This window comes from Pteronotus mesoamericanus, unplaced genomic scaffold (assembly GCF_021234165.1).
Source record: "Pteronotus mesoamericanus isolate MK-2021 breed Mesoamerican mustached bat unplaced genomic scaffold, CSHL_Meso_final contig_163, whole genome shotgun sequence".
Taxonomy (NCBI): domain Eukaryota; kingdom Metazoa; phylum Chordata; class Mammalia; order Chiroptera; family Mormoopidae; genus Pteronotus; species Pteronotus mesoamericanus.
The window spans coordinates 4,344,784-4,357,522 of NW_026555064.1; the positions used below are offsets into that span (position 1 = coordinate 4,344,784).

General features: G+C 35.3%; 1 protein-coding gene across 1 annotated transcript in view; it reads left to right on the forward strand.

Moving 5' to 3' along the window:
* Positions 1-12,739, forward strand: part of IQCM (IQ motif containing M) — a 317,441-nt gene that overhangs the window by 185,288 nt on the left and 119,414 nt on the right. Inside the window, exon 10 of the mRNA XM_054595688.1 lies at positions 373-431. Coding sequence (XP_054451663.1) covers positions 373-431 — 59 coding nt within the window. The remainder of the gene's footprint in view (positions 1-372; positions 432-12,739) is intronic.

The following is a 12,739-nucleotide window of genomic DNA, read 5'->3' on the forward strand; positions in this document are numbered from 1 at the left end:
TTGACTTGATTTTATTTTTCTTATGTACTGTATGTTTTGTAAGCTACCTTAAAACTGTTTTATAAGACAGAAAACAAACAAGTGAGTAAAGAAACAAATTCTCATCTGAATTAGATTTGTATGTACATTGGCCCACTGAAACGATCAGTAGGAATTATATTCTTGGGTGTCAAAAGATGCTGGAAGCAGTTCAACGATCATTGTTCTCTGAGTATACTTGCAAATTTATATTGTTGTTTAGGCTTATAATATATATTATCATGGAACGGTTCTTTCTCCCTTTGATAATGTAACAGGGCATCAATCAAATTAAAAGTTTGTAGACTATGACATTTTTCCTACTAACATCAATGCTTCTTTCTCTTATTCTAGAAAACTTTTATGAAAAAAGAGCAACTAGCTATCAAGCCAGAACCAGAGCCCCAACCCAGGTATATATATTATATGATAGCAGAAAAGTATAAGTTAATGTGCATGCTTTTTTATTTCATCCTAAGTCTCTAAGATTAAAGAAGTGTAGGTTTTTAACATATTTTTTTCAGTGTTCTCAGTTAACTTGACTAGCCCAAAGAGAAAAAAAAAAACTCTCTTTTTTCCAAGTGTATTAATGATCGTTCAGTAGATTAGGCTGAAGTTTACTATGTGGTCACTAGGGAAAGCAGTGTGAACAATATCTCACGATGTTTTGTTTATTAGAAACTGTGTACTGCAATTCACTATGGTAGAACACCTTTCAATGACTCTATGAGGGATTCTTAAGCTTGCTTTGCTACTTTATGTAGCAAATTTGTCAAGTAACTTTTGTGAAAAATTATTGACTTTGTGAGATAGATTGGAGAGTGAGAAGGAAAGAAGGGATCATAGAAAGGTAACAGCGAAGTTTCTAAAAAGGACAGGTTTCACGCTTGTGTTTTCTTATTCATTGGTAACATATTAATTCATTAATTCATCAAATAATATTTTAGTACTGACTAGGTGTGAAGCACTGTGTCAGGCCATGTAGATGACCTTGGGTAAACCTTGGAGACTGAAGTTTGTCAAATCTCAACAAGTTTGGAGATCTGACTCCTCAGTAAATGCAGGTTTGTTTACATATATTATTTAGGCTACATTTTGTTATGTGATATTCTTCTTTATTCCTCCTCTCAATTACTCAAAACGTGTAGCTGTATAAGGCCCATAATCCCTCCTCCACAATTTCAAAATCCAGAAGGCTCCAGGAACTAAAAGTTGATGTCACCAAAGGTTGTGCCACAACTGTTAGTGTCAAAATCTGACCTGAAGTGACAAGTAATTATGATCAATCATAGTTTTTACTTTTCTCACTTCATGTGAATATTCATATTTTGCACACACATAAATATTAATTATATTCACTAATTAATGTTAATGTGTTTGACAGGAGAACATTGGCCCAGATCCTGCTTGAGTGATATATAATATATAGTATACACACTATTAATTTCCTAATATTTGGAAAAAATGAATTTTAACATCCATCCAACTGTAAGGTTAGTATTGTGTAATTGCATTACATGACCATATATGATGAAACAATGCAACACAGTTATTTAAATATCCAATAAACAAATATCCTATTTTAGTGCCAGGAACTTAGTAAAAACATCAAACATCAGTCCCTGTAAATCTTAGAAGGCCAGCACCTAAGGAGTGGAGGCTATATCTCAGGACAAAGGGACTCAACTTAGTACTAAGGACAAAACAAACTAACCCACCCTAACAAAAGCATAAAACCAAGTTTCAACAGTTTTAAGATGATAAAACCAATAATTTAGAAACTGCCTAGAATTTTTTTTTAAAGTCAACAATTATTCATGGACAATAAACAGAATCCAGAATCTCTACAATGTCCAGTGTTAAGTAGATAATAGATAAAATACTAGACATGTTAAGAAACAGGAAAATCTTACTTACATCAAAAAAGATATTCCTAGTTATTGGAATTAGTAGATAAGTACTTTAAAGCAGCTATTATATGTGTTCAAGTATTTAAAGAAAAAGGTGTTCATAGCCACAGAGTATCCCAGTGGAGAAATAGAAGCTATTTTAAGAAGTCAAATGAAAATCCTAGAGAGCTGTAATACCTGATACGAAAATTTCGTTGGCTGGTTTGAGCAATAACTTATTGGAGAAGACAGTAGAAAAATAAGTAAACTTACAGATCGATAGAGTCTAATTGGGAGAAGAGAAAACAATAATTGAGAAAAAAATGAATGGAGCCTCAGTGATCTATAAGTTAAAATCAACAGGCCTATCAATTCACAAGTGTGAATTGGGGTCTCAGAAACAGAAAAACAGAATGAGGCAGAAAAGGTAGTTGAAGAAATAATGACTGAATTTTCTTAAAATTTACAAAAAAAATCTTTATATATCATATTCTAAACAAGATAAATACACACACAAAAAAATACCCAACCCACAGGCAGGCACATCATAGTTTGAGAGTTGAAAATTGAAGGCCAAAAAAAAAAAAAAAGAAGAACGTTGGGGATAACCAGAGAGGAAAACAGTACATTTTACAGAGAGTTACATTCCTAGGAATGATGAAACCAGAAGACAATGAAATTATTTATGTAAAATACTGAAAGAAAAAATATTAACTGATAACTCTGTACGTAATGAAACTATCTCATAATATTAAGGTTGCAAATAGACATTTTCAGCTAAATTGAAAGAATGAGAATTTATTGACAGCTAATCTTAACAAAGATTAAAGGAAGCTCTTCATGCTGAAAGGAAATGACATCTGATGGAAATTTGAATCTACAGAAGAAATAATATTGAATTTAAAAAATACATGTTGATCAATATGAAATAAAATATATTTTACAAATTTCTTTCAAATCAACCATTTTAGGCAAAATTATAATATTATTATGCTACCTATGAGTTAGAGATGCAAATATATGTGATGATAATAACAAAAGAAATGGAGTTATACTCTTGCCAGTTTCTTTTATTTTATGTGTAGTGGTATTAACTCGAAGCAGTGTGTGGTAAATTAAGAATGCACAGCATAAATCCCAGATCAACTGCTAATACAAAAAGCTAACAAGAACTACTACTTGGTTAACCCAAAGAGGACAGGAAAAGAGGACCAAAAGGAGTGAATAAAAACAAATGTGAAAATGGTAGACTAAAACCTAACTGCATCAACAGTTATACTAAATATACAGGATATGCTCTAGTAATAAAACTTTGACATACATAAAGCAAAAATTGACAGGACTAAAGAATAAAATGGACGACTCCATACTTATTGCTGGGAATTTTTATGTGCCTCTTTTAGTACTTGACAGGAAAATTAATAAAAAGAATAAATAATGATATAGCAGATTTGAACAAGCCATCAACTAATTTGACCTAACTGACATTTATAGAAGACAATATCCAACAACTATAGAATGTTTTTTTAAATGTGCCTGTAACATTCATTATAATAATAAGAACTGAAAAGGATGAAATACAAATGAAGCAATAAAGCAAACTAACAAAGCCAAAAGTTGATTTTTTAAAAAGACTAATAAAATTTGCAAGCTCCTAGCAAAACTGAGCAAGAAAAAGAAGAGATAAAACACAAAATGCCAATACTGAAAACTAAAGAGATGCCATCTTTCTACATCCTATAGACATTAAAAAAAAACACAAGAGAACATATGAATAACTTTAAGCCAACTGCCTTCAACAACAGAGATGAAATGGACCAATTCTTTGGAAAACAGACAATGTACCAAAAGTGATACAGGAATAAACAGAAAATCTGAATAACTCATGTCTGTTAAAGAAATTGAATTTGTTATCAAGAACCTTTCCACAAAAAGACTTGCTTTAAACAAAAAAAATAGTAATTGTCACATGTAAATTACTTTCCAAAGTATTCGATTATGTTAAAAGCAACTTATCTCTTTGTGTAAGTCTTTTTCTGTAAGTGTTCTTTACTTAGGAACCTTAGGCTGTTGGGAAGTATTTTTTTTCCTTGTAGGTGTTACTAAGTTAAAATTTAGTGCAGTCCTTTCAATGATAAAAAATTGTATAGTCTGAAAGATGAGTGTTTATTATAGTTATTTTCCTGGAGCCAGCCAGCAAGTCTGAATTCTGAGCATTTTTGTGTACGATCTACCATCTGTTGCAGGCATAAAGAGCTGTGGCAAAGTTTTACCGAGATATGTAGCTAATTTTTGCAGGGAGGTCTTAAATATTTTAGAGAATGATGGCTGAAGGGAGTTTAGAGATCACTTGATTCAATCCTTTTAAATTCCACTTGAGAAAACAGAGATTAAAAAAGATTAGTGACTTTGTCAAGGTCACAAAAGTGAAAAAACAAAACAGGAGAATCCAATAATCAATCTACCCATTTTTTACTCAGTCATGCTGCTTTTATTCTGTTTATATACACATTTTAAGAGCCTTTCCAATGATTACATAAGAGAAGTACATTAAAACCTAATTAATTAGCATATCTAACAATATCTCTAGTAAAAAGTGTTATTAGAATAGAATCCAGCAGAGAGTTTTAAAAAAGTAAAACAATGAAAATAAAACAAAATGTAGTAAACAATGTAAAACTATATAGATTTATCATTTTTATACAGACACATTTCATTGAGAATATTTAAATTAAATGCTATTATGGTTTTTCCTGTTTCTTTGAAATCCTGCGCCATTTCTATCATTGAAATTCCATGATACTTCAGAATCCAAATGTTGTGACTCTTTAAAGCTTGGCCTACAGGACTTTCTTATTAGAGAAGAATTTCTCAAATATTTTCTGCTAGAGGCTTTCTTAGAGTCTGCATGAAGCAGAGTATTTTATAACCTTCCATCAGTTGTCAGTCATCTTCAATAAGGTGCCGGCCAATTTTAAAGTGCTTTTGCATTTTAAGGATAAAAACATGTCTCACATAGTTTACCATTGCCAGGGTACAGTAACACGAGAGAGTTTGCTCCCTCCCCCACCCTGTGTTCTTAGTTACTGAAAAAAAAAAAAGTGACAGAATTCATTTATGCATACCCACAAGCTTTGTGGGAACCCTCCACAGTTGGCAAATAGGGCGGGTTTATACCCCCACTCAGCAGTATATTTTAAGGAAGCAGTCACTGGTTGTTAAAGGTGGGGTGCCAAGCAGGTTAAGCCAACGCAAAAAATGCTGCTGCTGTGCTTGACTTGGAATTACTGCGGATTTGTGCCCTCAGTCCTGCTCTTGGTAGGGAATGGAGCCTGTTGCCTTATATGAATAAATGGTGGTAGATAAAGCAGTCATGATTATTTCTGATCTAATCTTTAATGATTGTAAGCCTAAAAGGCAAGTTTTCACATTTCTATTACTTTTAGTTCATCTTCCTTATGTTTTCAACTGTAGAGATCTCAACATTTAGAAGGAGAAGAAAGACTGGTAGAGTATTGCATAGATCTATTTGATTACACAAATGTGTACAGATGTACATGAGGCTTTTCATTAGCAGCATGATTAAGTAATGGAAATGCTCAAATCCAACACAATTATGATGAATTTACTAGGTTGTAATTTCCACATAGTGGTTATTTGTTTTTATTTTGGGGTTCCTGTATGTATACTTGTGTGTTTTTATGACAGAGAGATGATCTTATTGCCTTGATTTTCTAATTCTGCTATAAACATTTCATACCCTTGCTCAGCATTTATAGGATATATTTTTCATAGATGAGCATTTATACAATAAAATTATTAGATTTCTGAATGAAGGTTTCTATATCCTCATTATCTCAATTTAAATGATAAATTTTGAAATGATCAGAATTCCATAAGGTTCAGAAGGTTGTCAGAAATCCATAAGATTAAAATATGGTTGAGAAAACCTAAGGGAAAGGAAGGTTAAGTATTTCAAAGAAAGCCAAGCAATTTCAGTTCAATTAAAATTGTCAAAGGAACATTTTTCTGAGTTTTATATATTTTAAATAAAATACCTAATGTAAAATTTCTGCATCAGAAAGATTTAAAGCTAAACAATGCATTATAACTCTTAATTTTTAGTTTTTTTTAGAGATTTTATTTATTTAATTTTAGAGTGGGGGGGAAGGGAAGGAAAAGAGAGAAACATCAATGTGAGAGAGAAACACTGATTGGTTGCCTCTCGTATATGTCCCAACCTGGGACCAAACCTGCAGCCCAGGCATGTGCCCTGACCTGACCGGATTCAAACCACTGACTTTGTGCTTTGCGGGATGATGCCCAACCAACTGAGCCACCCTTGCCAGGGCCAATTTTTGTTTTTTTAAAAATGTAATGTGTACATGAATTTTAGTACGTTAATTTTTTTTAACCTTGAAAAGGAAAAGATGGAATGAAATTTTGCAGTGAAGTGGGGTAAATCTTTCCCTAGCATCATCTTTTTAATCTTCTCATTAACTTTTTTATGACTAACCCATTTATCTCTTATTCCGATTTGATATCTTTAATGTAAAGAATCAAAAGCAGCTTATACTATTAGGCAAAAGGAAGTAATGCATTAATGTACACTGAGTTCACTCTCAATATCTCAATGAAAATTGTGAGCTAGGAGCTTTATTCATTGTGATCCACACTGTACTATTAAGATGACATTCACTTTTACTTCCTTTTAGAAAGATTTTCTTTTTCTGTGAACAGTCTTCCTTGAGGTCCACTTGAATTTGTTTGGTAATTCTAACTGTATTGCAAATATCTCTTTGTTCCTTTCAGATAACCTTCTTCATTTCTTTAATAAAACCTTATTTTTATATGTCTTTCTACAGTGAGCTGTTAATTCCTTGCAGATAATACAACTTTAGTGATACATTTTTCTTTTGTTGAATTTCTAAAGCACATAAATACTTTTTTAAACAACTGACTGATTTCCAAGTATAGAATACAACAATTGATGGGTCTTTAATTCATAGAGAAAAAATATCCTATTGTTGATTCATAGTATTAAGTTGCTAGTGGTAATATATTCAGAGGCTGGTCATTGACAGTTAACCTCTTAAATATTTAATTTGTTTCAAATCTGGATGATAGAGATGTTGTCATTTAAATATACCATCTATGAAGTGAAGTGTGCCCTTTTGGAACCTCCAACTTCCTTTTTATTTTTTTAAAAAGTCTTTAAGATGTCAAGCATTCAGATGTTCATGTAGATATATAAATGAATAATAATTATATGCTTTCTCCTTTCTATTTTGTAGTATAAGGAACTAAAAAGGTAGTAGTTACAGTATATGACTCACTAATATATTGCTGGAAGGCAAAATTGCACAATCAATTCTAAATTTTCTCTTTTTTGATATAATGTAATGTAGCACATTTACTGGTATATCTAAAGATAAAGCTCATATTTCGGTCTGGAGATTTAGGTAGGTAATTGAAGGTTTCCTTTCTTTCTCTAAAATTACTGTACTTGTTCATTACCAATTTTTCCTGGAAAGGGCCAAGCCCTCTTATTTTACCTCAAGACAGTTTTACAATTCACCACCTAATAACTTTTGTTTGGTTTCTTCTGAAATTTTGTTGTCTTTTAATGGAATATTAGCTTGTTTATTGTTAGATATCTATGAACAGTTTTTTTTTTTCTGAGTCAGTTCCTAGCATAAGTGTTTTTTGAAAGTAATTTGTAGTGGATAATGTTTCTACAGTGATATTTCTACTTGTGTGTTCTGTCTTGGGAGAATAGACTCTCAGAGTCTTAGGAAACTTAGAGATTTTTAAAATTGAAACTGTCTATGCAAAGGGTGAATCTCTCTTTAACACGATGCCCACATAGCGTCTGCTTAAAAATTCTATGGATTCGTACCCACCTCTTCAGGTGCCACCCCATTTAATTCTAAAGACTACTCTATTTTCAGATCATTCTCTGTGTGAAGCTCAACACTTACCTCCTTTTGAGCTGGTACCCGTTAGTCCTGATTCTGGCTTCTTGATGCCACCCTTGTTACCAATTTTCACTCTTTAGATTAAGCTCTTGAACTCTTTTCGATTACTTTTCTATATAATGGTTTACAACATCTTCATTAGAATGGTAATTCAAATTAGCTTAAGCAAAGTGGCACTTAAACCCGTTTGCTCACATTAGTGGGGATTCCAAGGGTGTAGAATGTGGTGGGCGTCTGTGCTTTATGTCTGTTTAACATCCCAGCTCAACTGATTCTTCAGGCTCAAGGAGTGTCTTCAGGATGTTCTCTCCTTTGGTTCATTTTTAATCTCTGCTTGCTCCTGCCTGGCGTCATCATCTCTTACTACACAATTTTTCTCTGTGTCATAAGGAAAATGCAGGCTTCATTTTTGTAATTGTAACCAATTTAGTTCCTGCTCTTACCAAAGGGAAAGGTCTCTTAACACACAGGCAGCACATCTGGCCGGCCTTTTAGTTCAGATGACATGACTAGCCCTCGGCAGATCTTGGAGGCTTCTTGTGGTTGAGGTGCAAACAAAACCCCAAACCAGCAAATCCGAGAGCTTCTCAGATATTCTGGTGGTCCTCGTTCTGTTTTCCTTCCATTCCTTTTTCCTTTTTTTCCTTTACCCCTTCTTTCTTCTCTTCATCTATGGCATATTGCCAAGCATACCAAGAAAAGTAGTTGCCCTCAGGGAATTTCGAGTATAGAAGGGCGATAAACCCCAGGTAATGTGGCAATGTGGTGATTACAACGATGGAGGAAAGGTACCTAATCCTCAGGGGTTGGAGAAATTATTTGTACAATCATATACATTAATTAGTTCAGAGCTTTAGAAGTAAACCTTTCACATTTCAACACTGGATTTAGCTCCTGTGACATTTACCTCGGATATTAGCTCACATGTTACCTTTCCAATAACCCACATCTGCCATCACACACTTTAAAACTGCGTCTCCTGCCCCTGCTAGGACTCCCCGACCACCTCACCATTATTATTTTTATTGCAGCGCACATTGTCTCCTAACATACTCTGTAATTAGGTTGCTTACTGTGAGCATTGTCTGTCCCTCCTACTGGAATATAAGCTCAATGAGGACAGAGAATTTTGTTTTATTTACCACACTTTATACTGAATGAATTAATAAGTAATTAATTAATAATGTAAAGCACCTTATACTGATGAATTAATAAGTAAATGAACAAATATTTGTTCAACGCTGAATTAAGTTTTTAGATCTCCTTTTTCCTGCCTTCTGATGAATTTTCTTTCCTTTTCAGACTTTTATAGCTCCTTCTCAAACTCTGTACTGCTTCCCAGGTATCATCACTGGACTATCCCATAACCATCTCTCAAAACTGAAATATTTATGTATCTCCCTCCCCAAGTCTTTCTCACCTACATTTTCTGTCTCTGCTAGTAACGATACTATCTCCCCAGTCACCCAAGATTACCCTATCAATCTATATTTCTCTACCTTTTTTACAAAGATTTTATGAGAACCTTGAAAATTACCTTTCTGAAATTCAGAAATATCATAAATCATTTTCTTCCATAGCAATCTAGTACAACAAAAAATAATAATCATAAATTGAATTAAAATAAGGGAAATGTATTCAGGATGGCATGACATTCTTTTTGCACTTATTTTGGCTTTTGACACCTCTACTATTTTCTTAAATTCTTCACATTCCATCCAATTGATAACTAATAGAATCTGATAGTAAACTTACTGGCCCATTTTTTATGCTCTTAACTTTCTTTGCAATTTTTATGCTCTTAACTTTTTTAAAAATTAAGGTATTTCCCATTCCCCAGGATTCTCACATCGCATTCACTTTCCAGTTTCTCAGAGAGAGCAGATCAACAGTGGGATCTGGAAAATTATTTGTTTGAGCCCAGAAAATTTAACTAAGACAAAGTTCAACTTCATTAGCTCTTTCCTTGGTTTGAGCTTCAGTTCTCTCCTGCCAGCGTTTATCCTATCCTTTTTTGTTGATGGTCATTCTACTTGAGCACAATGGAATCAATCTACTTGAGCACAGGTTGGGATATTGCATTTCCAGTAAAGTCTAGGTGATGCCGATGTTGTTTGTTCTCTAATCATACTCCAAGCAGCAAGCTGGAGGTTATGTTTGATGGTTCAATGTCTCCCCCAAGCTCTGTCAGTTCACCAGATGACTTAATTGCTTAAGCTGGGGTTATGCAGTTAATCGTGAGAACTGTGATAAACCACTTTGATGGTGCCCCGATGTCATAATCTCACATAAGAACAAATCTTGGAAGATAGCCACCATGAAACTGCTACCCAGGAAATGCTGCCCTCTCCCAGCTCACACACTTACCTGCAAGGCCAATGATATTTAGCCTTCTTCAGGATTATTTCTACTGGTATTAAGAGGGAAATAAAAGTACATAAGTCTAGGTCAAATAAATTCCTCTACTATTAATTTCTTTTCCCTGATAGCATTTTATGGTCTTTGGTATGTCCTGTGCCCTGATCCTTTATTTTCCCTAGATTTCCTGGCTGATGAGTATTTCTATGGCCTTTAGAATGTCTACTTTCCTCTGTATCTTTACTCTATTGGCCCCTTCCACATGATTATTGCCAAGAATTTTTGAACTTCCTCTTAGTTGTTAATGGTGGAGTTTTGGTGTCTTCCTTCTACTATTTATCTTCTCATGCAAGGATTCTTCTCAAGAGAGTTTACATTCAAGCAGTGGTGGGGTTGGGTGGGCAATTGACGGTTGGTAGCCTAGAGTTCTGCACCTGTCCAGAGCCCGGCGCTATTGAGAGTCACCAAAGATCTGCATGTCAGCACTGATTTTTCCAATATTGCTCATTTGGAGGGAAAAAACACTGTATCAGTAGGAGGGCCAAAGAGGACACAAAGAAGCCAGACACCGATAGCTGGGCTCTCTTGTAAAACTGAGTTAGAGCACATGGACTTATGCCATGTCTCCTTGTCTGGAACAGAGATGGCTGGGGTCCTAGAGAAATATTGAATGTACTTCCTCAGCCATATGTGTGGGGTGGACATAACGCCATCAGTGTCTCCTGAAGGATGCAGCAGAGGATAGGAGAAGTCTTAAAATCTGTAACTGGCAAAAAGAACGCCTGGGCCTGGTTCAATGGGAAGGCCCTGGGTAGGCATGATTCCTACATAAAATAAAAAGAAAACTGTCCAAGGAGCATCAAGCATAATAATAATAATAGGTCTCATCTCCAAATTACAGTAACACTGCCTGCAAATAAAATGAGGATGAATGGATGTCTCAAGCAGGGGAAGTCAGACTTTCAATCATTTTTTCATGAAGGAATTCATAAAGAGGGATTGTAGGGAAGAAGAAGCAGGTGGAGAAGGGGCCACATGCCCCAGCTCCCTCCAGCTGCAGGTTGCTCTAAGACTGCCCACATCTCCTGCTTTTCCAATAGACGTTGACCTCCTGTGGCTGACCTTTGCTCTCTCTGAGTCTGCTTGAAGGTCTCCCTGACTCCTGGAAATGACAGCTCCTGAAACACACCTGTGGCTGGGAGTAAGATGCTGAGTATAATAACAGGAATTGTTTTCACAATTGCCTGAATTGTTGTGGGAATTTCTTTCACTCCCTAAAGCCCCATCCTAAGGACAGGACATCTGTGAGCAGGCACTGACTTTCCCTGCCTGCCTGTCTGAGCAGAGAGGATCGCGATGGTGGCAGCGGGCAGTGCTTGCTGCTGCGACCCACCAACGTTTGGGCAGGGAGGAGAGGGCTGCCCCAGCAGGAACAGATTACTGGTCAGGGAAGAAGAATAGACGACTGATCATGCTCCCTTTTCTGTGCAGAAGCTTGTGTAAAGTTGACCGCTCTGGTCATTGTGCCATAGAAAAGTCAGCTCCCACGACACCTTTGGCACAAACACCTTATTCATTTCAGGCATCTTCAAAGATAATTTTCTTCAGTACCCTACATATAAAACATGTAGGTACAATAAAAAGGAGATTTAAATGTTTGTATTCAAAAGAAGTCCCTAAAAGTGCATCAGAGATTACCATAAATCAGAATCAATTAGTTTGGAAGAAACACAGTACTTCCTTTCTGCTTTTGCTTTTTCTAGTATGAGAGATGATCATTTCAGTTTAATTCATAGTGATTAAGGGCTCCTCCAAAATGTTTATATGTGAGGGAAAGAATAATTATGTTTTTTGAACTGAACTTGGAATTTAAACATCTCTATTGTGTTCCGAAGAAGAGCTGTTGTAATATTGAAGCCAAGCGGCAGCAATAACAAAGCCCATCTCTCTGTAGATGGGACATGCAGGGCTGGGAGAAAGCCTTCAGGGGAACAGGAGGTGTGGGAACAGGGAGAGGAGAGCCTCCCAGCCCCTTATTTCATTTGCATGTCTGCATAGGTTCTAGTTGGAGCACTTCAGGTCATGAACTGTTTAAAACAAATACTCTTAGAGGCTTTAAATAGAATAGCAGCCTCCATCTTTTAATATGCTCTTTAAAGAGAATGCTGTGGAACTGGGAGCAGACAAAAATAGGATAGTTCTTGGCTTTCCCGGGGGTTGCGGCAGGCCAGCTGGGTGAGGAACGACCAGGATACAAAAGGAGTATAGAAAGCACAGAAGAGAACACATTTCATTCATATATTTAAGCTATTTAAAATTTTTGCCTGAATTAAAGTGGTGTTATCTCCCACTCAGGAGGATTGCATTTTACTTAAAAAAAAAGCTCAGGAACCCCACTCTGATTTTTTAAGGGAACAGGCTATGCTAGCATGTAAACCCTTGCTTGGGACGATTTGGAAATAAAATGCCAAGCGATATCGAGACAATATTAGTGAT